The sequence below is a fragment of the Nerophis lumbriciformis genome, linkage group LG03, assembly GCF_033978685.3.
Source record: "Nerophis lumbriciformis linkage group LG03, RoL_Nlum_v2.1, whole genome shotgun sequence".
NCBI lineage: Eukaryota > Metazoa > Chordata > Actinopteri > Syngnathiformes > Syngnathidae > Nerophis > Nerophis lumbriciformis.
This window is the reverse complement of record NC_084550.2, coordinates 17472634-17498979: the sequence shown is the minus strand read 5'-3', so window position 1 is coordinate 17498979 and position 26346 is coordinate 17472634. Positions and strand designations below refer to the sequence as shown.

The 26346-nt window shown below is 42.5% G+C and overlaps 3 protein-coding genes across 5 annotated transcripts in view; all 3 read right to left on the bottom strand.

The window, feature by feature from the left end:
* Positions 1-6101, bottom strand: part of ddx46 (DEAD (Asp-Glu-Ala-Asp) box polypeptide 46) — a 40543-nt gene extending 34442 nt beyond the window's left edge. For both annotated transcript variants that reach the window (XM_061934497.1, XM_061934505.1), the window contains exons 1-2: positions 5951-6101; positions 5586-5741 (exon numbers count right to left, since the gene is read on the bottom strand). In XM_061934497.1, the coding sequence (XP_061790481.1) occupies positions 5586-5741; positions 5951-5967 (173 nt within the window). In that variant the 5' untranslated portion in view covers positions 5968-6101. The remainder of the gene's footprint in view (positions 1-5585; positions 5742-5950) is intronic.
* A 3226-nt stretch (positions 6102-9327) lies between these two features.
* camlg (calcium modulating ligand) lies at positions 9328-18197 on the bottom strand. Its single transcript, XM_061934485.1, has 4 exons — positions 17909-18197; positions 17410-17825; positions 17277-17342; positions 9328-10080 (listed from the first exon to the last, which is right to left on the bottom strand). Exons 1-4 carry the CDS (start codon positions 18048-18050, stop codon positions 9877-9879), a joined length of 828 nt encoding a protein of 275 aa, XP_061790469.1. The 5' UTR covers positions 18051-18197; the 3' UTR covers positions 9328-9876.
* Positions 18198-18560: 363 nt separating this feature from the next.
* Positions 18561-26346, bottom strand: part of sec24a (SEC24 homolog A, COPII coat complex component) — a 70671-nt gene continuing 62885 nt past the window's right edge. For both annotated transcript variants that reach the window (XM_061934464.1, XM_061934472.1), the window contains one exon: positions 18561-19337. In XM_061934464.1, coding sequence (XP_061790448.1) covers positions 19223-19337 — 115 coding nt within the window. In that variant the 3' untranslated portion in view covers positions 18561-19222. The remainder of the gene's footprint in view (positions 19338-26346) is intronic.

Sequence of the window (26346 nt, the reverse complement as noted above, 5' to 3'; positions counted from 1 at the left end):
GCAAGTTTCACTGCAATAAGGCGCTTTTGGTAGCCATCCACAAGCTTCTGGTTGAATTTTTGACCACTCTATTGACAAAATTGGCGCAGTTCCGCTAAATTTGTTGGTTTTCTGACATGGACTTGTTTATTCAGCATTGTCTACACGTTTAAGTCAGGACTTTGGGAAGTCCATTCTAAAACCTTAATTCTAGCATGATTTAGCCATTCCTTTACTACTTTTGATGTGTGTTTGCTTTGAAAATAACTAAAATTATTAGAGATGTCCGATAATATCGGACTGCCGATATCGGCTGATAAATGCTTTAAAATGTAATATCGGAAATTATCGGTATCGGTTTGAAAAAGTAAAATGTATGACTTTTTAAAACGCCGCTGTACGGAGTGGTACACGGACGTAGGGAGAAGTACGGAGCGCCATAAACCTTAAAAGGCACTGCCTTTGCGTGCCGGCCCAATCACATAATATCTAAGGCTTTTCACACACACACACAGGTGAATGCAAGCATACTTGGTCAACAGCCATACAGGTCACACTGAGGGTGGCTGTATGAACAACTTTAACACTGTTACAAATGTGCGCCACACTGTGAACCCACACCAAACAAGAATGACAAACACATTTCGGAAGAACATCCGCACCGTAACACAACATAAACACAACAGAACAAATACCCAGAAACCCTTGCAGCACTAACTCTTCTGGGACGCTACAATATACACCCCCCGCTAAATAGGCTTGATGAAACCATTCAAAACAAGATTGTCAATACTCCCACCACCCCGCAGGGGGAAACAGCTAGCTCATATACTCGATCCAACATGGATGAAACTAGATCTTAGTTGCAGGAACAGGTTTTTTTTCACCACCACTTGACACAAACTGCATTGCGCACTAGTAACTATGGGGGTCGGAGGAAATATTGAACAACAAATCAATGATAGAAGCGACAAACTTGCCATCCAAATAATACCGCGTTTGTTGACAAGAGCATACAGCCATGGAAGCACATTCAATCTAGTTATTAAGCAGAGGTAACACAAACCAGTAAAAGATTCAAAAGAGCTGCCGTCAGAGCAGACAAACTGCTGCTGCTCGCCTGCTAAGCTAACAAAAACAGCTCAAGCAAGACTACTGAGTGGACTCGCTGACATCACACGTCACTAGGCAACAGGCACCGCCTTTAAAAAGACACACGCACACACTGAAACCTTACTGCATTATGTAACACATTCATTCATTTCCCCAGTAATTAACACCATTTATTAAAGATGAATTGTGTTAGTCATTCAATTAAATTGTTGGTAAAGTAACGGATAAATAGAATTAATTACTTTTTAAAAGTCATTTTTGGAACACAGCATCATGAAGCAGTTGGCAGGTTTGTGTTCCTGGTTAACATCTTTGTTGTTTACCTTTAAAAATAACATTATTAAAGGTCAATTGTTTTCATGTTGCTGCTGATATTTAAACATGTCCTCTTAAACGAGGGCACTTTATCTTACATTAAGTTATTTTGTGTTATTAGCTGAAGAATAGCTAAATGTTTTGTTGATTTTGGCTGATTAACTCAGGCGATCAAATCTGGTTAAATACATGTTGTGCTGAATTTGACCAGCAGATGGCAATAAAGCTACACCTTAGGTTTTATTGTGCTGAGGCACATGTGTGCAATGTTTGCCGTGTGTATTAACACTAAACCTTCTATTTTATTTATTTAGCATACACAATGGATGTTATACTTTTGTGATGTTTATATTTTCAGTCATACAACGTATTACAAACCTAAATAAAGGAAGACATATGAAGAAATTGAACTGAGGATAATAAATATTTCAAAAGAAGGAACATCAATCATCAAGAAAACGTAGCTTCCGTTTCTTCCTGCAGTTAACTATCTGCCTCGCTGCACATGCTTGAAACGAGTAGCGAGGGCAGAATAGTGAATTTATTGACAGTGCAGTCTGAAACCTGATGTGTTTACTTTGTACAAACCCCGTTTCCATATGAGTTGGGAAATTGTGTTAGATGTAAATATAAATGGAATACAATGATTTGCAAATCATTTTCAACCCATATTCAGTTGAATATGCTACAAAGACACCATATTTGATGTTCAAACTAATAAACTTTTTTTTTTGGCAAATAATCATTAACTTTAGAATTTGATGCCAGCAACACGTGACAAAGAAGTTGGGAAAGGTGGCAATAAATACTGATAAATTTGAGGAATGCACTTATTAATGACTCCCAGAGCCCATAAAAAGTCTGCGGGCTACAGAGCGTTTTCCATTCGGGCTCCAGTACTCTGGAATGCCCTCCCGGTAACAGTTAGAGATGCTACCTCAGTAGTAGCATTTAAGTCCCATCTTAAAACTCATTTGTATACTCTAGCCTTTAAATAGACCCCCCTTTTTAGACCAGTTGATCTGCTGTTTCTTTTCTTTTCTCCTCTGCCTCCTCGCCGGGTTATTCCGGTTCCGTTGACCATGGATGAAGTGCTGGCTGTCCAGAGTTAGGACCCGGGGTGGACTGCTCGCCTGTGCATCGGTTGGGGACATCTCTACGCTGCTGACCCGTCTCCGCTCGGGATGGTCTCCTGCTGGTCTCCTGCTGGCCCCACTATGGACTGGACTCTCACTACTATGTTAGATCCACTAAGGACTGTTCTTTCACAATATTATGTCACTCGACATCCATTGCTTTCGGTAACCCCCCCTAGAGAGGGGGGGTTACCCACATATGCGGTTTCTCATAGTCATTCACATCGACGTCCCTTATGTGGGCTCTGTACTGAGGATGTCGTTGTGGCTTGTACAGCCCTTTGAGACTTTTGTGATTTAGGGCTATATAAATAAACATTGATTGATTGACATCAAACACTTATTTGGAACATCCCACAGGTGAACAGGCAAATTGGGAACAGCTGGGTGCCATGATTGGGTATAAAAGTAGATTCCATTAAATGCTCAGTCATTCACAAACAAGGATTGGGCGAGGGTCACCACTTTGTCAACAAATGCGTGAGCAAATTGTTGAACAGTTTAAGAAAAACCTTTCTCAACCAGCTATTGCAAGGAATTTAGGGGTTTCACCATCTACGGTCCGTAATATCATCAAAGGGTTCAGAGAATCTGGAGAAATCACTGCATGTAAGCAGCTAAGCCCGTGACCTTCGATCCCTCAGGCTGTACTGCATCAACAAGCGACATCAGTGTGAAAAGGATATCACCACATGGGCTCAGGAACACTTCAGAAACTCACTGTCAGTAACTACAGTTGGCCGCTACATCTGTAAGTGCAAGTTAAAACTCTCCGATGCAAGGCGAAAACCGTTTATCAACAACACCCAGAAACACCGTCGGCTTCGCTGGGCCTGAGCTCATCATCTAAGATGGACTGATACAAAGTGGAAAAGTGTTCTGTGGTCTGACGAGTCCACATTTCAAATTGTTTTTGGAAACTGTGGACGTCGTGTCCTCCGGACCAAAGAGGAAAAGAACCATCCGGATTGTTATAGGCGCAAAGTTGAAAAGCCAGCATCTGTGATGGTATGGGGGTGTATTAGTGCCCAAGACATGGGTAACTTACACATATGTGAAGGCGCCATTAATGCTGAAAGGTACATACAGGTTTTGGAGCAACATATGTTGCCATCCAAGCAACGTTACCATGGACGCCCCTGCTTATTTCAGCAAGACAATGCCAAGCCACGTGTTACATCAACGTGGCTTCATAGTAAAAGAGTACGGGTACTAGACTGGCCTGCCTGTAGTCCAGACCTGTCTCCCATTGAAAATGTGTGGCGCATTATGAAGCCTAAAATACCACAACGGAGACCCCCGGACTGTTGAACAACTTAAGCTGTACATCAAGCAAGAATGGGAAAGAATCCCACCTGAGAAGCTTAAAAAATGTGTCTCCTCAGTTCCCAAACGTTTACTGAGTGTTGTTAAAAGGAAAGGCCATGTAACACAGTGGTGAACATGCCCTTTCCCAACTACTTTGGCACGTGTTGCAGCCATGAAATTCTAAGTTAATTATTATTTGCAAAAAAAAAATAAAGTTTATGAGTTTGAACATCAAATATCTTGTCTTTGTAGTGCATTCAATTGAATATGGGTTGAAAAGGATTTGCAAATCATTGTATTCCGTTTATATTTACATCTAACACAATTTCCCAACTCATATGGAAACAGGGTTTGTAAATAAGTACATGCAAATCAAAAAAATATAAGCTGCGGACACACTTTCTAAAGTAACATCTAAAGTTTGATGTCCGGCCCCTGAGACTTTGGGCTCTTGAAACTGCGGCCTATTTTATAGTTAAATAACCCTGCTTTACTATATCAGTATGTGGAATTAAATTATGGAATGGAATGTATTAATAAACAATACGATCCACTTTAAGAAAGTGTTCAAACAACAAGTGTATACAAAGTACAATGAAAAAGTATTATGATCAACGGCTTGAACTTATTGAAAAAAAAGATATTCATCCCACAAGGACAAGGAAGGCGTGGTAGACCCTGGATCAGGTTTCCAGCTCTTAGCAGGGCCAACACAGACAGACAACAGTCACATTCGTACACTGGGGAGAACTTTCCTCCAGAAGGTCTTATCTTTGTCCCTGTGATGTCAGATGAAACAAAAATTGAGCTGTTTGGCCACAATACCCAGCAATATGTTTGGAGGAGAAAAGGCGAGGTCTTTAATCACAGGAACACCAATCTTACCGTCAAGCATGGTGGTGGTAGTATTATGCTCTGGTCCTGTTTTGCTGCCAATGGAACTGGTTCTTTACAGAGAGTAAATGGGACAATGAAAAAGGAGGATTACCTCCAAATTCTTCCGGACAACCTAAAATCATCAGCCCGGAGGTTGGATCTTGGGCGCAATTGGGTGTTCCAACAGGACAATGACCCCAAACACACATCAAAAGTGGTGAAGGAATGGCTAAATCAGGCTAGAATTAAGGTTTTAGAATGGCCTCCCCAAAGTCCTGACTTGTGGACGTGTGGACAATGCTGAAGAAACAAGTCCATGTCAGAAAACCCACAAATTTAGCTGAACTGCACCAATTTTGTCAAGAGGAGTGGTCAAAAATTCAACCAGAAGCTTGTGGATGGCTACCAAAAGCGCCTTATTGCAGTGAAACTTGCCAAGGGACATGTACGCAAATATTAACATTGCTGTATGTATACTTTTGACCCAGCACATTTGCTCACATTTTCAGTAGACCCATAATAAATTCATAAAAGAACCAAACTTCATGAATGTTTTTTGTGACCAACAAGTATGTGCTCCAATCACTCTATCACAAAAAAAAGAGAGTTATAGAAATGATTGGAAACTCAAGACAGCCATGACTGTATATTCTTTACAAGTGTATGTAAACTTTTGACCACGACTGTATGTGTTAGTAATTGCTATAAAGAGAAAAAGGGTAGGATTAACTCAATGTTGCTTCTTCCTGCTCCTTTACGGACATGATGTAAATAGGAATTAAAATATGTAAATGTATCAAAAAACAACCAACAGAATTGAGGTCATAGTGACCTTTAATAAGACTTAAAGCACCTTACCTGGCTCTCTTTCGGTCTCTGGATCTGGAGCGGCGTCTTTCCCGACTTCGTGATCTCTCCCTGCGGCTTCTGTCGTCTTTCTTGGAGCGCTTGTTGTCCGGGGAGCGACTCTTGGAGCCAGAACGTCCCCGGGACGACGAGCGCTTCCTGTAGTGTCTAAAAAACATTGACATAAATGACTAACTGTCAATGAACATAACAATGGAGGAAGTAAATGTTTGTAGCCATATCAGAAGGGCTACAGCTAGCATGCTAATGTTAGCATCTAAGTAACAGCCACCATGACTATTATATATACATATATTGATATTTATGCATCTATGGACGCAGGCCAAAACGCAATTAAACACATGTTTTGTACGCACCTCGACTCGCGGCCCATCGCGAAGCCGCAAAGTTGAGTCCTGAAAGAAGTCAAAAAGAGTTATTGACGTCGCTTTTCATAAATTGCAGCGCCACTGAACTTTTTACGTCACTGAAGTGCGACGCTTTCCGTCAAAACACGGCACCTGTTGCCATGTGCGCCTCTTCCGGCGAGGAGGTCTTCAGAGTAAAACACCACTTAAAACCTCTTAAGGCCCAAGCTGTTTGTTTACATGCTTTTATTTATTTCTCTTTGCTATTTGGGCTTATTGGGCCCTAATTAGAATAAAAACTAACAATCAGCTTTTGATATGATGTACTTAGTCCATAAGTCACAAAAGTGTACTTCATTTAGTGACATGCTAATTCATGTTTTCACACTTTTTTTTCTCTAAATTCCATTGTATGTTATAATAATGATAATAATAATAATAATAATAATAATAATAATAATAATAATAATAATAATAATAATAATAATAATAATAGATTTATTGGTAAAAAAAAAGAAAAAAGAAAAAAAAAGCACTTTACGTTGAGTAAACAACCTCAAAGTGCTACAGGGTATTACATTTTTGAATTTTTTTTTAAATAAAATAAATTAAAAATTAAAAAAAAAATGTTTTTTTAAATTAAATTAAATTAAAGCTGCAAGCAGCGATGGACGGGACCGACTTTGAGGGCTCATAAAATCCAAACCGTAGCAGTAATTAAAACTCTTTCATCAACTTTTAATCAGAAGGGTTCAATCTCTCTCCTGTGCTAATTTGAAGCCGACACGACAAACACGCTCAGAGGAGATAATGTTTGAAAAAAGGTGACTGTTTTTACACAACTCTTGTTTTGAAGGGGGAATTTCAAACTTCCTGTTGATTTTTGCTGGGGGTTGTCAGTGTATGAAATATAGGTCTAAGTGAGACCTACATAGGTGTTTCATGTCTCTACGACATTCCTACTGGGAGTTAGAGGCAGTTTTGTCTGTGTTTTCTTCCTAGGGAGCGCTAGAGCGCAATTTGGAGTTTTGGGGTTTGGTTTTTTGATTAGATCACAAGTTTCGCCAGTCCTGATGTGTGTGTCCAATTTGGTGAGTTTTGAAGCATGTTAAGAGGGTCAAATTACAGCTCAAAGAGGCGGTGATATAATAATAAAACGCTAGAAATTCAATAGGGTCCTCTGTCCCAAAGGGACTTGGTCCCTAATAATAATAAAAAGATAATAAAAAAATAAGTACAAATAAAAACTAGAACAGCCAAATAGCTAAAGCTAGTATGCATATATCTTAAAAAAAAGGCTTTTTAAAAAAGAAGGGTTTTAAGCCTTTTTTTAAAAGCATCCACAGTCTGTGGTGCCCTCAGGTGGTCAGGGAGAGCGTTCCACAGACTGGGAGCGGCGGAGAAGAAAGCCCGGTCTCCCATTGTTCGTAGCTTTGTCCTCGGAGGTTAGAGGAGGTTAGCCTGTCCGGAGCGGAGGTGTCGTGTGGAGGATTGGGGTGAGTAGTTCGTTGAGGTAGAGGGGGGCATTTCCATGGAGGCACTGGTGGGTTAGTAGGGAGACTTTGTTATACTCTTCTGACACCACCAGATGGCAGTATACGTGTCCACATAATGGTCATAAGACCCCAATTCAGTAGTGTACACAATTTTGGAAAATGGAGCTAAAAGGTGCTGTCCACGCATGTGGCCACTAAGGCCTTTAGATTAACTAAGCAATATGCTTGGGCCAAAAAATAATTTTGATGAAAGTCTTATACTTTATTGAAAATAAGATATTATTCATCTCATAATGTGAATCATAACTGACTTAACTATTAAGAGAACTGTTGTATTTAGAACTAATTGATGTAAATTGTGTTACAACATGAGAACAGGAAGTGAATATATATGTTAGTAATTGTTATGAATTTAAGAGATATGATTTGCTTCTTCCTACTCATTTTCAGACATGCTGTAAGGAGCAATGAGAATATGTGATAATATGTGATGCATCACAGCAGTTCTTAACCTTTTTGACCTTGGGGCCCAAGTTTTCCACTCAAAAATTACCACTGAATTAGTAATCCTACTCTTGATTTTAATGGTATGCAATAATTATATCTAACTTACTTACAGTTTAACATGATAAACCTTGTCAAACGATTTGAAAGCATGTGATAATTAACTAATATTATTATCAACACTTGTGTCAGGCTGATTACAAAAATAAATGCTATAAAAAAAACCTGATAAAAAATACATTTACGTTAAATAAATAAGTCTAACTAAATTAATAAAACATGTATTTCAAATGAACTGTCAATACATTTAAGTTAAAAAACGAAAACACAGCTTGACCCCTTTAGTCATAATTCTTGCGCTTGTGAAACTTGTCGAGGACTTAAGCTCCAGACTTGTTCTGTTCGTTTTATAGTATCATCACTGCCAAAAAAATAGATTTACGTTAAATAAATAAGTCTAACTAAATTAATAATAAATGTATTTCAAAATGAACTGTCAACAAATTTAGGTTAAAAAAGTTAAATACATCTTGACCACTTTAGTCATAATTCTTGCGCTTGTGAAATTTCTCGAGGACTTAAGCTCCAGACTTGTTCTGTCCGTTTTATAGTGTCATCACTGCCACAAAAATACATTTACGTTAAATAAATAAGTCTAACTAAATCAATAATACATGTATTTCAAATGAACTGTCAATAAATTTAAGTTAAAAAAGGGAAAAACAGATTGACCACTTTAGTCATAATTCTTGCACTTGTAAAACTTCTCGAGGACTTAAGCTCCAGACTTGTTCTGTTCGTTTTATAGTGTCATCACTGCCACAAAAATACATTTACGTTAAATGAGTCAAACTAAACTAATAATACATGCATTTCAAATGAACTATCAATAAATTTAAGTTAAAAAAGGGAACTATTGCTTGACCACTTTAGTCATAATTCTTGCGCTTATAAAACTTTTCGATGACTTAAGATCCAGACTTGTTCTGTTCGTCTTCTGGTGTCATCACTGCCACAAAAATACATTTACGTTAAATAAATAAGTCTAAATCAATAATACATGTATTTCAAATGAATTGTCAAAAAATGTAAGTTAAAAAAGGGAAATACATCTTGACCACTTTAGTCATAATTCTTGCGCTTGTGAAACTTCTCGATGACTTAAGCTCCAGACTTGTTCTGTTCGTTTTATAGTGTCATCACTGCCACAAGTGGTGGAAATGTGTATTACAACCAAGTACCTCTTCGTCCCATACAGTCCAAAGCTGAGAAGCGTATTTTTTGGTTGCCTTTTAGGGGTTAAGACACACTGATTGATCATATTGTAACTATATACATGTTTTAAATAAACTTATAACCACAACAAATGACTAAGAAGACGAAACAACGCGTCACACAAATATTTATTGGCTTGTACAAAGTAAAATACTGAAAAGAGTTCTGTGTAAACATGAAATGTCATTCAGAATGTTCTCAGGATAAATGCAACACACACGAGAAACCAAGTTTGTCACAATAATAAATTAATAAGCAGAGGCATATAGGAGAGCACATATAAACATGTATGACAGTAATAAAGGTACATTCCCATCATCAGTTACACTGCATTATCAAGCAAACGTGTGCAAAACTCAATGCTTCTTCTGTCTTCACAACTACCAAGTGAAGAACTACAGAAAGTGGACCCTTTTGTGTACTTTGGAAGAAGAAAAGGAATCGTACACAACTGCACTACACTGTTCGTAGCGTATTAAAGTAGCTTGTTGAAGTTAGCACTGCCCAGATGAATACGATCACAAACAAGGTATTCATGTTCAATAGTCGAGACATGATAAGTGGGTTGGGAGACGCAGAAGAACAGCCATCTATGCGCGCATGTCTCGCTGCTGAGACGGGAGGCAACGTGGCGTGGCGGCGAGGGAGGGACGGCGGGTGTCACTGAGCTGACGATGGCGTCTCCGAGCCTGCGAGCAGCAGCACTTGGTGGGAGAGGATGAAGGTGAAGAAGTAGACGCAGAGGTCGGCGAAGACGTCGCCCATCCTTCTGTACGTGTCCATGGAGCGCTTGATGACCTCGCCCGGGATGCCCGACAGCAGCAAAGCGGCGCTGAGCACGCTGGACTGGGACTTCTTCTCCACCTGCACCAACAGTCAAACATTTAATACAATAATAATAATAATAATAAGATTTAACAACGTTATTTAGTCCAGTGTTGTCCAAACCAACGGCCTTCTTTCATCTCCGTAATATCGCTAAAATTTGTTCCATTTTGTCCACTCGTTAGATCATTATTCATACGTTCGTTACGTCTCGTCTCGATTACTGTAACGTATTATTTTCGGGTCTCCCTATCCATCCATCCATCCATCCATCTTCTTCCGCTTATCCGAGGTCGGGTCGCGGGGGCAGCAGCCTAAGCAGGGAAGCCCAGACTTCCCTCTCCCCAGCCACTTCGTCCAGCTCTTCCCGGGAGAGACATAGTCTTCCCAACGTGTCCTGGGTCTTCCCCGTGGCCTCCGACCGGTCGGACGTGCCCTAAACACCTCCCTAGGGAGGCGATCGGGTGGCATCCTCGGGTCTCCATATGTCTAGCATTAAAAGATTACAGTTGGTACAAAATGCGGCTGCTAGACTTTTGACAAGAACAAGAAAGTTTGATCATATTACACCTATTAGACTTAGACAAAGTTTAATGATCCACAAGGGAAATTGTTCAACACAGTAGCTCAGTTACAATGATGGAAAGTGTAAGGATGGAAAGGACAATGCAGGTATAAATAGACTAATATAGCGATTAAAAATATATATATATACAAATATATACATATGTGTACAGAATATTATATATACAGATATATTATGTCTATAACATATAAATAAATAAATGATAAATGGGTTGTACTTGTATAGCGCTTTTCTACCTTCAAGGTACTCAAAGCGCTTTGACACTACTTCCACATTTACCCATTCACACACACATTCACACACTGATGGAGGGAGCTGCCATGCAAGGCGCTAACCAGCACCCATCAGGAGCAAGGGTGAAGTGTCTTGCTCAGGACACAACGGACATGACGAGGTTGGTACTAGGTGGGGATTGAACCAGGGACCCTCGGGTTGCGCACGGCCACTCTTCCACTGCGCCACGCCGTCCCCATATATACAATATATACCAATGACTAGGGATGTCCGATAATGTCTTTTTGCCGATATCCGATATTGTCCAACTCTTTAATTACCGATACCAATATCAACCGATATATGCGGTCGTGGAATTAACACATTATTATGCCTATTTTGGACAACCAGGTATGGTGAAGATAAGGTACTTTTTAAAAATAATAATAAAATAAGATAAATAAATTAAAAACATTTTCTTGAATAAAAAAGAAAGTAAAACAATATAAAAAACAGTTACATAGAAACTAGTAATTAATGAAAATGAGTAAAATTAACTGTTAAAGGTTAGTACTATTAGTGGACCAGCAGCACGCACAATCATGTGTGCTTACGGACTGTATCCCTTGCAGACTGTATTGATATATATTGATATATAATGTAGGAACCAGAACATTAATAACAGAAAGAAACAACCCTTTTGTGTGAATGAGTGTGAATGAGGGAGGGAGGTTTTTTGGGTTGGTGCACTAATTGTAAGTGTATCTTGTGTTTGTTATGTTGATTTAATAAAAAATAAAAAAAACGATACCGATAAAAAAAACGATACCTATAATTTCCGATATTACATTTTAACGCATTTATCGGCCGATACTATCGGACATCTCTACCAATGACCATGTACAATATTACAGTATATATGACAGCAGCAGCATAAAATAGAGAGTAGATCCAGCAGAAAATAGAAAATAGACATTAAAAACAAAGAGAAGTAGCAAACATGTCAGGTGTCAGGTAATAGGCAGGTATCATCTATTGCTGTATGGCGAGTGATTATACAGCTGGATGGAGTGTGGAATGAAAGATACTGGCTCACCTGCGGTGGCTTCCTGTGCACTTTAAGGTTTTGCTACTTACGTATAAAATACTACACGGTCTAGCTCCAGCCTATCTTGTCGATTGTATTGTACCATATGTCCCGGCAAGAAATCTGCGTTCAAAGAACTCTGGCTTATTAGTGATTCCCAGAGCCCAAAAAAGGTCTGCGGGCTATAGAGCGTTTTCTATTCAGGCTCCAGTACAATGGAATGCCCTCCCAGTAACAGTTAGAGATGCTACCTTAGTAGAAGCATTTAAGTCCCATCTTAGAACTCATTTGTATACTCTAGCCTTTTAGACCAGTTGATCTGCCGTTTCTTTTCTGCTCTGCCCCCCTCTCCTTCGTGGAGGGGGGGGGCACAGATTCGGTGACCACAGATGAATCGCTAACTGTCCAAAGTCGGGACCCGGGGTGGACCGCTCGCCTGTGCATCGGTTGGGGATGTCTCTGCACTGCTGACCTGTCTCCGCTCGGGATGATCTCCTGCTGGCCCCACTATGGACTGGACTCTCACTATTACCATATTTTTCGAACTATAAGTTGCTCCGGAGTATAAGTCGCACTGGCCGAAAATACATAATAAAGAAGGAAAAAAACATATAAGTCGCACTGGAGTATAAGTCGCATTTTTTGGGGAAATTTATTTGATAAAAGCCAACACCAAGAATAGACATTTGAAAGGCAATTTAAAATAAATAAAGAATAGTGAACATCAGGCTGAATAAGTGTACGTTATATGAGGCATAAATAACCAACTGAGAACGTGCCTGGTATGTTAACGTAACATATTATGGTAAGAGTCATTCAAATAACTATAACATATAGAACATGCTATACGTTTACCAAACAATCTGTCACTCCTAATCGCTAAATCCCATGAAATCTTCCTCGGTGTCGCTTCTAAACAACTCTGCCAACTCCAAAAGGTAGACAATGCGCCGCTTCCTCTTCTATCGGTACGTCTAGTCCAGGGGTCGGCAGGGGTGTTGATGTGTGAGGGAGCAGGGTTGGGGTGGGGGCGGGGTTTGGTGGTAGCTGGGGTGTATAATGGAGCCCGGATGAGGCAGGGCTGCATGGGATTCTGGGTATTTGTTCTGTTGTGTTTATGTTGTGTTAAGGTGCAGATGTTCTCCCGAAATGTGTTTGTCATTCTTGTTTGGTTTTGGTTCAAAGTGTGGCGCATTATTAGTAAGAGTGTTAAAGTTGTTTTATATGGCCACCGTCAGTGTAACCTGTGTGGCTGTTGACCAAGTATGCCTTGCTGTCACTTGCGTGTGCAAGCAGAAGATGCATTTAACAAGAGGCTGGGCTGGCAGGCTGTTAATACAGATTGTAGAGGGCCCTAAATGCTGTACCACCATGGCGCGCCCTTATTATTATTGCAAGGGTGAAAATCGGAGAATATTAATTACGGGAGGTTTCTGCGAGAGGCACTGAAATCCGGAAGTTTCCCGGGAAAATCAGGGGGCCGGCAAGTATGCAGCTGAGTCGCATCAGAGTGATCAAAGAGCCGCATGCGGCTCCGGAGCCGCGGGTTGCCAACCCCTGATCTAGTCTCTTACGAGAATGAGATAAATAATATTATTTGATATTTTAAGGTAAAGTGTTAATAATTTCACACATAAGTCGCTCCAGAGTATAAATCGCACCCCCGGCCAAACTATGAAAAAAACTGCGATTTATAATCCGAAAAATACGGTATGTTAGATCCACTATGGACTGGACTTTCACAATACTATGCTAGATCCACTCGACGTCCATGGGGGGGGGGGGGGGGGGGGGGGGGGGTCCTCATTGTCATCCCACTGGGTTGAGTTTTTCCTTGCCCTGATGTGGGATCTGAACCGAGGATGTCGTTGTGGCTTGTGCAGCCCTTTGAGACACTTGTGATTTAGGGCTATATAAGTAAACCTAACTTACTCAGTGGCCTAGTGGTTAGGGCAGGGGTCCCCAAACTACGGCCCGCATCCGGCCCCCCAGCATCCAAAATCCGGCCCACGGGAGGTCCCAAGTTAAAAAAAAAGTGTTTTTGTTTACTTTTTTTTTTTTTTTTAAATCTTTCCTTTCTAATCCATTTTCTACCGCTTGTTACTCTTGGTGTCTCCTAGTCGCTCAGGCAAATCATATTGTCTAAAAATGAATTTTCCCATTGATAACGTGACAATGTTAGGTTTACTTATATAGCCCTAAATCACGGGTGTCTCAAAGGGCTGCACAAGCCACGACGACATCCTCGGTTCAGATCCCACATCAGGGCAAGGAAAAACTCAACCTAGTGGGATGACAATGAGAAACCCCCCCCCAATGGACGTCGAGTGGATCTAGCATAGTATTGTGAAAGTCCAGTCCATAGTGGATCTAACATACCGTATTTTTCGGATTATAAATCGCAGTTTTTTCATAGTTTGGCCGGGGGTGCGATTTATACTCTGGAGCGACTTGTGTGTGAAATTATTAACACGTTACTGTAAAATATCAAATAATAGTATTTATTTATTTATCTCACATCTCAAAACGGATTAAAAAGACAATGTATATGTATATATATATATATATATATATATAAATACATATATATATATATATATATATATATATACATATATATATATATATATATATATATATACATATATATATACATACACACACACACACACACAGCCCGGCCCCCGGCCAAATTTTTTTTAACCCAATGCGGCCCACGAGTCAAAAAGTTGTGGGACCCCTGGGTTAGAGTGTCTGCCCTGAGATCGGTAGGTTGTGAGTTCAAACCCCGGGCCGAGTCATACCAAAGACTATAAAAATGGGACCCGTTACGTCCCTGCTCGGCACTCAGCATCAAGGGTTGGAATTGGGGCTTAAATCACCAAAAATAATTCCCGGGCGCGGCCACCGCTGCTGCTCACTGCTCCCCTCACCTCCCAGGGGGTGATCAAGGGTGATGGGTCAAATGCAGAGAACAATTTCGCCACACCTAGTGTGTGTGTGACAATCATTGGTACTTTAACATTGCTTGATTGATTTACACTGAGAGCTGCACTCTGACAAATTCAAGGCATGCTGGGTTCATTTTCATATTTCTCAATTATAAAACCAACACAAAACACTAATATGTATGTATATACTGTGTGTGTATCAGTGACGTGCGGTGAGGTTCATGACTGGTGAGGCACTGACTTCATCACAGTCAGATTTACAAACATATGAACCCTAAAGAGTATCTTATTCACCATTTGATTGGCAGCAGTTAACGGGTTATGTTTAAAAGCTCATACCAGCATTCTTCCCTGCTTGGCACTCAGCATCAAGGGTTGGAATTGGGGGTTAAATCATCAACAATTATTCACGGGCGCGGCGCTGCTGCTGCCCACTGCTCCCCTCACATCCCAGAGGGTGAAGAAGAGGATGGGTCAAATGCAGTGGACAAATTTCACCACACCTAGTGTGTATGTGACAATCATTGGTACTTTAACTTAACTTTAACTTTACACATACAAACTGTAGCACTCAAAAAAGCACATTTGATAAAAAAAATGTTATTATGGTCTTACCTATACTTATAAGTGCGGGAACAGTGGTGTTCGTGTTGGAGGAGTTGTGAATTAATGAAATATGAAATCCGTGCTGCAGTCTGGAGGTGTACCTAATGTTGTGTCCCTGCAGTCGTTCACGGCTCCTCCGGCGCGAGCATTGTTGTTTTTGCACTTTTTGGCTTCTTGTTAAGTGACTTTTTTTGGGTGGAATCGGTCTTGCACGTGGAGGGTTTGGGTGTGGGCTTTGGTTGGTGTGGCGCTCCCGTCGGGGGGTGCATTCTGCGGCGGGGGTGCATTAACCGGCACCAGGAGGCGGGATTACTGCGAGCCTCACACAGTGCGTCTTCGCAGCAGTTTTATGATTGCTCAGCACAAGAAATACTTTACACAGATACAGTTGTTGACAAAATACACTGTACATTATATACCTCAGCTAACTAAACTATGGAAATGTATAATATAGTTCATATAGCAATACGGTCTCACTGCACAGCAGGCCAGCAGTTAGCCAAGTCCGCAATCCATGTTGAAGCACAACTGAGTGACGTGCCTCAACTGGCTGCTGATCACACTGGCTGCTGATTACACCGTCTCTTCTCAGTATTTGAACGGCAAATGTGAAAATTCAGCGATTTTGAATAAAAATAATCAAACCATCCATCTTCTTCCGCTTATCTGAGGTCGGGTCGCAGGGGCAGCAGCCTAAGCAGGGAAGCCCACACTTCCCTCTCCCCAGCCACTTTGTCCAGCTCTTCCTGTGGGACCCCGAGGCGTTCCCAGGCCAGCCGGGAGACAGTCTTCCCAACGTGTCCTGGGTCTTCCCCGCGGCCTCCTACCGGTCGGACGTGCCCTAAACACCTCCCTAGGGAGACGTTCGGGTGGCATCCTGACCAGATGCCCGAACCACCTCATCTGGCTCCTCTCGATGTGGAGGAGCAGCGGCTTTACTTTGAGCTCCCCCCGGATGGCAGAGCTTCTCACCCTATCTCTAAGGGAGAGCCCCGCCAGCTCTCACTGGATCGGTTCGCAGCCGAGTGTGAAGCGACTGGGATGAGAATCAGCACCTCCAAGTCCGAGTCCATGGTTCTCGCCCGGAAAAGGGTGGAGTGCCATTTCCGGGTTGGGGTGGAGATCTTGCCCCAAGTGGAGGAGTTCAAGTACCTCGGAGTCTTATTCACGAGTGAGGGAAGAGTGGATCGTGAGATCGACAGGCGGATCGGTGCGGCGTCTTCAGTAATGCGGACGCTGTATCGATCCGTTGTGGTGAAGAAGGAGCTGAGCCGGAAGGCAAAGCTCTCAATTTACCGGTCGATCTACGTTCCCATCCTCACCTATGGTCATGAGCTTTGGGTTATGACCGAAAGGACAAGATCACGGGTACAAGCGGCCGAAATGAGTTTCCTCCGTGGTGATCGGTAGAAAGCTCCGCCCCTCTCTTCACCCGAGTGTCCAAAACATGAGGCCGCAAATCCGATGACACAACTACAAAGTCGATCGTGGAACTGCGGCCTACGGTGTCCTGGTGCCAAGTGCACATATGGACACCCTTATGTTTGAACATGGTAAAAATAATCAAACTGGTGAAGTTAAATGGAAAATAACTTTATAGTATAATCACTGAATACAAATAACAATTTAATTAATTTGTTTTCTTTTTACATTTTACACCCGCCTCACCTGCCATCCAGTGATCGCACGTCACTGATATATATATATATATATAAAATGATTATTAGTATACATATATATGTATGCTAATGTTTTGTATCTTCAATATATTGGGTGTAGTGAAAGTACTCACCTTGGGAAAGTACTTGAACAGGCCCATAAAAGCCAGTTCCAGGGTGAGGAATGGAGCAAATATTGACTGAAAAACAAAAGTGACATGACAAGACGGTCGTTCGAAAACAAACGCGTGTACAAGGTTGGCTTACCAGATACTTGCAGACAAACACCCTGACAAAAACCGCAAGGAGGACGCTGCAGACGAGCCTGAAGACCCTGAATGGGTCCAAGTCCTCGCAGTCGGACTCGGCATCCTGGACCGGCTTCTCGCTGGCCAACTGACCCCTCAGGTTCATGGCGTCGTCAAAACGAGACAGGTACTTGTGGAGGCCCCTGCGTGGCGAGCCGCCAGGATCAGCTGACGCCAGGTCCCCCTTGGGTCTCTGACGGACCCCTCGGGTGTTGTCCTCCAACTTGTCGCCCAGGTCCGGCAGGGGCGAGTCCCTCCTGTCTGGGGGGCTGCCGGACTCCGACAGGAAGGGGGAGGGTCTCTGGGAAGGTGACCACGGCTCTGTCCGGTCCAGGTCCAAATGGAAGCGGGGCTCTGCTGGACGCCTGGGTGACCCTACAGGCGACCATGACGTCATACATGACAAATATGATTATATGGATTTTGCGCTTCAAACACGTGATTAGACTTGACCCTACCCTTATTTTCCGACTCATTCTTGGAAAATCCCACGATTCTGTTCATGCGGTCCTCGGAATTGACGAGCAGTTTCCTCCTGCGTGTTTCTGCTCGCCTTTGCGCCGCAGACATGGAGCTCGTCTTGTCCTCCATAGAATCCATCTTCGTAAACACTTTGGGAGACTATAAATAATCAAAACATCGACTGCGCTCCGACAAATTGACGTAAAAGGCAGCAACGCTTCACACCAAACATAATCCAAAAAAGGACCGAATGGCGGCGCGGTGTGATGACGTCACAAACTCATCACAAAGCCCTCTGCGTACGCATGCGCAGACGATTAAAAAAACCATGCAGCGGTCTGTTTTCAACATGTAAAATGTCAAACATTCGTTTTATTCTATTATTCTGCAATTAAATAAAAAACTTTACACTTTTTTTCTCCAAAGATACTCCTTTTTGAATAAACAGGATATTTTTTTATTTCCATCATTTCGTTTTTTATGAAAGACATTGTTGACCATAAGGACCAAAGCATATTTGTTTTCTAAATACATGTTGCTTTTATAATACATTAATTACAAGCGGTTGCAGGAAATCAGACCTTAAAAACGCATTTGGTCCGACTGCATCTTCTTTTTGCTACCCATCGAAGACAACGTACATTTAAAAAAAGTCCCAAACATTTTATTTTCTTAGACAAGTCATCTTAATTCTTATTAGCATTTCTTCACCTTTCTATTATGCAGTATTTTCAATATACACGTAGGCATAATTAAAAGATCATTAAAATGGCTTTGTTATGTCTATGTTAAAGAAATCTCCCGTTATATTAAAATATGTCATATAGTCTGCGTTTCTACAGAGGCTTGATAATAAAAGTAGTTCCCGTAATACAAGGCAATTATTGAATTTAATCAAGACTGGGAGTATCATAAATTAAACAGATATGACTTCTCACAAATTGGGGCACCTTTTCTGACATTTGTTCCTTCACATCGAGACTGACAAAAGAAAAGCACACACGATTGTGTCCTCGATGAGGGCGATGGAGCTTAAATCCTTGGGACGACATTTGATAACAGTCAGAAACACTCGCATACATTTTGATAAAGGCGTCTTTGCCGACAGTTGACATCACTCATCTGTTCTAACCTCGCCCCCCCACTCAAATCAAAGTGTCCTCCCAGCGACTCGGGACAGGAGCATGTCAGCAAAGATAACCTTTTTTTTGTCCACTTCTTCTCGCGGACACAAACGCACACACAGACACACACTAACTGATGCACATCCCAGCTTGAGCGCGGGCTGGTGTCCGAGAATCGTCGTTGCATCATTTGGAGACCTGCGTCTGGAGGTGGAGCAGGAACTCGTAGTAGGCCACGGTCGACTCGGTCCGGTCCTCGATCATGTTCTGCATAAAAGGGACTTTCATCGGGCTCTCGTCCCTGCAAAGTGTGGCAAACAGTGTAAACAAGAGACATCTTCACAGGTGAAACATTACCTGTGTGAAGTTATCTTTGCAAATATTCAAACAACACTGACATTTTGTGTGCTGTAAACATTTTCTGCCTACCAACAGTGGAGCCTCCATCTACAAACGTTCGTATAGTGCAGGGGTCAGCAACCCAAAATGTTGAAAGAGCCATATTGGACCAAAAATACAAAAATAAAAATCTGTCTAGAGCCGCAAAAAAATCAAAGCTTTATATAAGTGAAGGCAACACATTTCTTTCATTCATTTTTTATTTATCCCCTTCATTGATGTGGATCTTTGATCGATGGACAATTAAACCTCAGCAACTGAACACACATTTACACACCAATGCCTGAGAAGGAGCAGAATGAAGAAAAATCTTATATTTTCCTGCCCCCTTCAACATAATACGTAGTCTTACTTAATGGATATCATACAAACCAAACAAATACATCCAAATACAAACCCCGTTTCCATATGAGTTGGGAAATTGTGTTAGATGTAAATATAAACGGAATACAATGATTTGCAAATCCTTTTCAACCCATATTCAATTGAATGCACTACAAAGACAACATATTTGATGTTCAAACTCATAAACTTTATTTTTTTTTGCAAATAATAATTAACTTAGAATTCCCTTGGCTGCAACACGTGCCAAAGTAGTTGGGAAAGGGCATGTTCACCACTGTGTTACATCACCTTTTCTTTTAACAACACTCAATAAACGATTGGGAACTGAGGAAAGTAATTGTTGAAGCTTTGAAAGTGGAATTCTTTCCCATTCTTGTTTTATGTAGAGCTTCAGTCGTTCAACAGTCCGGGGTCTCCGCTGTCGTATTTTACGCTTCATAATGCGCCACACATTTCCGATGGGAGACAGGTCTGGACTGCAGGCGGACCAGGAAAGTACCCGCACTCTTTTTTTACGAAGCCACGCTGTTGTAACACGTGCTGAATGTGGCTTGGCATCGTCTTGCTGAAATAAGCAGGGGCATCCATGAAAAAGACGGTGCTTAGATGGCAGCATATGTTGTTCCAAAAGCTGTATGTACCTTTCAGCATTAATGGTGCCTTCACAAATGTGTAAGTTACCCATGTCTTGGGCACTAATGCACCCCCATACCATCACACATGCTGGCTTTTCAACTTTGCGTCGATAACAGTCTGGATGGTTCTCTTCCCCTTTGGTACGGATAACACGATGTTGAATATTTCCAAAAACAATTTGAAATGTGGACTCGTCAGACCACAGAACACTTTTCCACTTTGCATGAGTCCATCTAAGATGATCTCGGGCCCAGAGAAGCCAGCGGCGTTTCTGGGTGTTGTTGATAAATGGCTTTCGCTTTGCATAGTAGAGCTTTAACTTGCACTTACAGATGTAGCGACCAACTGTATTTAGTGACAGTGGTTTTCTAAAGTGTTCCTGAGCCCATGTGGTGATATCCTTTAGAGATCGATGTCGGTTTTTGATACAGTGCCGTCTGAGGGATCGAAGGTCACGGTCATTCAATGTTGGTTTCCGGCCATGCCGCTTACGTGGAGTGATTTCTCCAGATTCTCTGAACCCTTTGATGATATTATGGACCGTAGATGTTGAAATCCCTAATTTTCTTGCAATTGCACTTTGAGAAACGTTGTTCTTAAACTGTTTGACTATTTGCTCACGCAGTTGTGGACAAAGGGGTGTGCCTCGCCCCATCCTTTCTTGTGAAAGACTGAGCAATTTTTGGGAAGCTGTTTTTATACCCAATCATGGCACCCACCTGTTCACAATTAGCCTGCACACCTGTGGGATGTTCCAAATAAGTGTTTAATGAGCATTCCTCAACTTTATCAGTATTTATTGCCACCTTTCCCAACTTCTTTGTCACGTGTTGCTGGAATCAAATTCTCAAGTTAATGATTATTTGCAAAAAAAAAAAGGTTTATGAGTTTGAACATCAAATATGTTGTCTTTGTAGCATATTCAACTGAATATGGGTTGAAAATGATTTGCAAATCATTGTATTCCGTTTATATTTACATCTAACACAATTTCCCAACTCTTATGGAAACGGGGTTTGTATAATGAAAACAAACAAAAAACACAACAAGTGCAAAACTTCATGAAGTACAAACCGAACAAAAAAAGTAATATACACCTCATGGGATGATACAAAACAAATACAAAACCAGACAAAAAATAAGTAAAATGATAAATATAAAGCAAAATGTAAACACTTATGGCTGTCCATATGATCTTATTGTTCTGTCTTTATATATTATATCTTTTATCTCATTGTAAAGAGAATTCCATAGTTTAACCCCCACCACTGATATACACATTTGTTTTAAAGTTGTCCTTGAATACTGATGTTTGAAATGACATTTTCTTCTATGCTCTGTATTCTCAGAAGTGATGACAAACATTTTTTGTAAATTTGCTGGTAATGTTTTACTTTTAGCCTTAAACATAACACATTATCAATAGTAGCCTCTCTTCTGGAATAGTTCCAGTAGAGTTTAAACATGCAGTGGTACGACCTCTACTTAAAAAACCCAGCCTCGACCCCTCTCTCCTCTCTAACTTCAGACCTATCTCTAATCTTCCATACATTTCCAAAATATTAGAGAAGGTTGTCTACAGTCAGTTGCTGCCCTTCTTAGAGGATAATGGTATCACTGAGCTGTTCCAGTCCGGTTTTAAAGCCCTCCACAGCACAGAGTCAGCGCTTCTAAAAGTTTTTAACGATATCCTCCTGTCCACTGATTCTGGTAAATATGTTGTCCTGGTGCTTTTAGATCTGTCTGCTGCGTTCGACACCGTCGACCACGCCACCTTAATCACTCGTCTTGAGAACTGTGTGGGCATTAAGGGCGCCGCCCTCAACTGGTTCCGGTCGTACCTAACCGACAGGAGTTTTTGTGTAAAAGTAGACAGTTTTATGTCGTCCACAGCTCCTTTACCACATGGGGTCCCCCAGGGTTCAATCCTTGCCCCAATTTTATTTGCGCTTTACCTTCTCCCCCTTGGTTCTATTTTTAGGAAGTACAGTATTGCATTTCATTTTTATGCCGATGATTGCCAGATTTATTTTCCCATGGCACAAAATAACACGGTTCAAAGTCTTATTGACTGCCTGCACGACATCAAAGTCTGGCTTTCAGCTAACTTCCTGAGCGTAAATGAAGACAAAACAGAAGTTATGTTGTTCGGTCCAAGTCGCTCTCCCTCCCCCAACGTTGACCTCGGCACTCTGACCCCGTATCTCAGCGACTCTGTCACAAACCTGGGGGTAAAGTTTGACTCAGATTTTAAATTCGAAAAACAAATCAGCAGCGTCGTTCAAAAAAGCTTTTATCAATTACGCCAAATAGCGAAAGTGAAACCGCTTCTATCAAGACATGATCTTGAGAAATTAATCCACGCTTTTATCTCGACTCGTCTTGATTACTGTAATGCCCTGTATGTTGGCATTAGCCAGGCCTCCCTCGCCCGCCTGCAGCTCGTGCAGAACTCTGCTGCTCGTCTGCTAACACAGACCCGCAGACGTGAGCACATCACCCCTATTTTAGCGTCCCTTCACTGGCTCCCTGTGCGTTACCGAATACATTTTAAACTCCTTTTATTTGTTTTTAAATGTCTAAACAACCTCGCGCCAACCTATCTCTCCGACCTCCTTCAGCCTTACTGCCCCACCCGATCCTTAAGATCAGCCGATCAGCTGCTGTTGACGGTCCCTGACACAAGGCTGAAGCTTAGAGGTGACAGAGCTTTCGCCGTTGCTGCTCCCAAGCTCTGGAACGACCTACCCCTGAGTGTTAGACAAGCCTCCTCTCTTCCTGTTTTTAAATCTCTCTTAAAAACATACTTTTATTCCATGGCTTTTAACACTGAGTGATATCCATCCTGCAATGGCGCCCCATAATACACCTGCTGTGATCCTGTTTTTATGTTTTTATGTTTTTATTAATTCTATTTTAATTATTTATTTTTTATCATGTTCTGTTTGTGTTGTGTTGTGTTTGCTCGGTACTCGTTTTATCTTTTAACCTGCTCATTGTACAGCACTTTGGCTACCCCTGTGGTAAATTTTAAATGTGCTTTATAAATAAAGTTGATTTGATTTGATTTGACATCATGTTTGTAACTTTACTAGCTCCTGTAGGTTCAATAAACCAGAATTAATAAATAATGTTAGTGTGTTCTAAGTAATCTATTTTATGAATAATTCTTATAGCTCTTTTCTGTAGTTGATACAATGCCTTTATGTTACTCTTATATGTGTTCCCCCACACTTCCACACAGTAGCTGATATATGTCAATATAAGTGCACAATACAATATCTGCATTGCCCTATAATCTAACACATATTTTACCTTATTTAATATAAAAATACTCTTAGACATCTTTTTCCGTACATGTGCAATATGAGATTTCCATGTCAGACCGTCATCCAGTATCACTCCTAAAAATCTAAGTTCAGAAACCCTTTCAATATCAATTCCATCTATTGACAGTTTGATCGTTTCCTCCCATTTCCTCTTACAAAAAATCATAAACTTTGTTTTTTTAATTTGTTGACATCAAACCATCTCTTAAGTTTAATCATTTCCTGTTCAATAATGTTTGATAACGCTTTTAAGTCATGTCCCAAACTATAAAAGTTGGTGTCGTCCGTAAATAATACAAATTTCAATAACTTTGATACCTCACATATATCATTAATATATAAAATAAACTCCAATGGGCTCACCACCCATAGCAGGGGTCATAGAGGTCGGGTGCAATGTGAGCTGGGTGGCAGCCGAGGGCAGGGCACTTGGCGGTCCGATCCTCGGCTACAGAAGCTAGCTCTTGGGACGTGGAACGTCACCTCGCTGGGGGGGAAGGAGCCTGAGCTAGTGCGCGAGGTGGAGAAGTTCCGGCTAGATATAGTCGGACTCACTTCGACGCACAGCAAGGGCTCTGGAACCAGTTCTCTCGAGAGGGGCTGGACTCTCTTCCACTCTGGCGTTGCCGGCAGTGAGAGGCGACGGGCTGGGGTGGCAATTCTTGTTTCCCCCGGCTCAGAGCCTGCACGTTGGAGTTCAACCCGGTGGACGAGAGGGTAGCTTCCCTCCGCCTTCGGGTGGGGGAACGGGTCCTGACTGTGGTTTGCGCTTACGCGCCAAACCGCAGCTCAGAGTACCCACCCTTTTTGGATTCACTCGAGGGAGTACTTGAGAGTGCTCCCCCGGGTGATTCCCTCGTTCTACTGGGGGACTTCAATGCTCATGTTGGCAGCGACAGTGAAACCTGGAGAGGCGTGATTGGGAAGAATGGCCGCCCGGATCTGAACCCGAGCTGTGTTCTGTTATTGGACTTTTGTGCCCGTCACAGATTGTCAATAACGAACACCATGTTCAAACATAAGGGTGTCCATATGTGCACTTGGCACCAGGACACCCTAGGCCGCAGTTCCATGATCGACTTTGTAGTCGTGTCATCGGATTTGCGGCCTCATGTTTTGGACACTCGGGTGAAGAGAGGGGCGGAGCTTTCTACCGATCACCACCTGGTGGTGAGTTGGCTGCAATGGTGGGGGAGGATGCCGGACAGACCTGGCAGGCCCAAACGCATTGTGAGGGTTTGCTGGGAACGTCTGGCAGAGTCTCCTGTCAGAGAGAGTTTCAATTCCCACCTCCGGAAGAACTTTGAACATGTCACGAGGGAGGTGCTGGACATTGAGTCCGAGTGGACCATGTTCCGCGCCTCTATTGTCGAGGCGGCTGATTGGAGCTGTGGCCGCAAGGTAGTTGGTGCTTGTCGTGGCGGTAATCCTAGAACCCGTTGGTGGACACCGGCGGTGAGGGATGCCGTCAAGCTGAAGAAGGAGTCCTATCGGGTCCTTTTGGCTCATGGGACTCCTGAGGCAGCGGACAGGTACCCACAGGCCAAGCGGTGTGCGGCTTCAGCGGTCGCAGAGTCAAAAACTCGGACATGGGAGGAGTTCGGTGAGGCCATGAAAAGCGACTTCCGGACGGCTTCGAAGCAATTCTGAACCACCATCCGCCGCCTCAGGAAGGGGAAGCAGTGCACTATCAACACGTGTATGGCGAGGATGGTGTTCTGCTGACCTCGACTGCGGATGTTGTGGATCGGTGGAGGGAATACTTCGAAGACCTCCTCAATCCCACCAACACGTCTTCCTATGAGGAAGCAGTGCCTGGGGAGTCTGTGGTGGGCTCTCCTATTTCTGGAGCTGAGGTTGCTGAGGTAGTTAAAAAGCTCCTCGGTGGCAAGGCCCCGGGGGTAGATGAGATCCGCCCGGAGTTCCTTAAGGCTCTGGATGCTGTGGGGCTGTCTTGGTTGACAAGACTCTGCAGCATCGTGTGGACATCGGGGGCGGTACCACTGGATTGGCAGACCGGGGTGGTGGTTCCTCTCTTTAAGAAGGGGAACCGGAGGGTGTGTTCTAACTATCGTGGGATCACACTCCTTCCCAGTAAGGTCTATTCAGGTGTACTGGAGAGGAGGCTACGCCGGATAGTCGAACCTCGGATTCAGGAGGAACAGTGTGGTTTTCGTCCTGGTCGTGGAACTGTGGACCAGCTCTATACTCTCGGCAGGGTCCTTGAGGGTGCATGGGAGTTTGCCCAACCAGTCTACATGTGTTTTGTAGACTTGGAGAAGGCATTCGACCGTGTCCCTCGGGAAGTCCTGTGGGGAGTGCTCAGAGAGTACGGGGTATCGGACTGTCTGATTGTGGCAGTCCGCTCCCTGTATGATCAGTGCCAGAGCTTGGTCCGCATTGCCGGTAGTAAGTCGGACACGTTTCCAGTGAGGGTTGGACTCCGCCAAGGCTGCCCTTTGTCACCGATTCTGTTCATAACTTTTACGGACAGAATTTCTAGGCGCAGTCAAGGCGTTGAAGGGATCTGGTTTGGTGGCTGAAGGATTAGGTCTCTGCTTTTTGCAGATGATGTGGTCCTGATGGCTTCATCTGGCCAGG

Bases quoted from the DNA above. Each gene is read 5' to 3' on its own strand.
- camlg (XM_061934485.1), bottom strand. From the start codon at position 18,050: ATGGATTCTATGGAGGACAAGACGAGCTCCATGTCTGCGGCGCAAAGG. The intron at 17,343-17,409 runs GTAAGCCAACCT...TTTGTTTTTCAG, and splicing joins TGTTTGTCTGCAAGTATCTG to TCAATATTTGCTCCATTCCT. The intron at 10,081-17,276 runs GTGAGTACTTTC...CTGTTGGTGCAG, and splicing joins TGTTCAAGTACTTTCCCAAG to GTGGAGAAGAAGTCCCAGTC.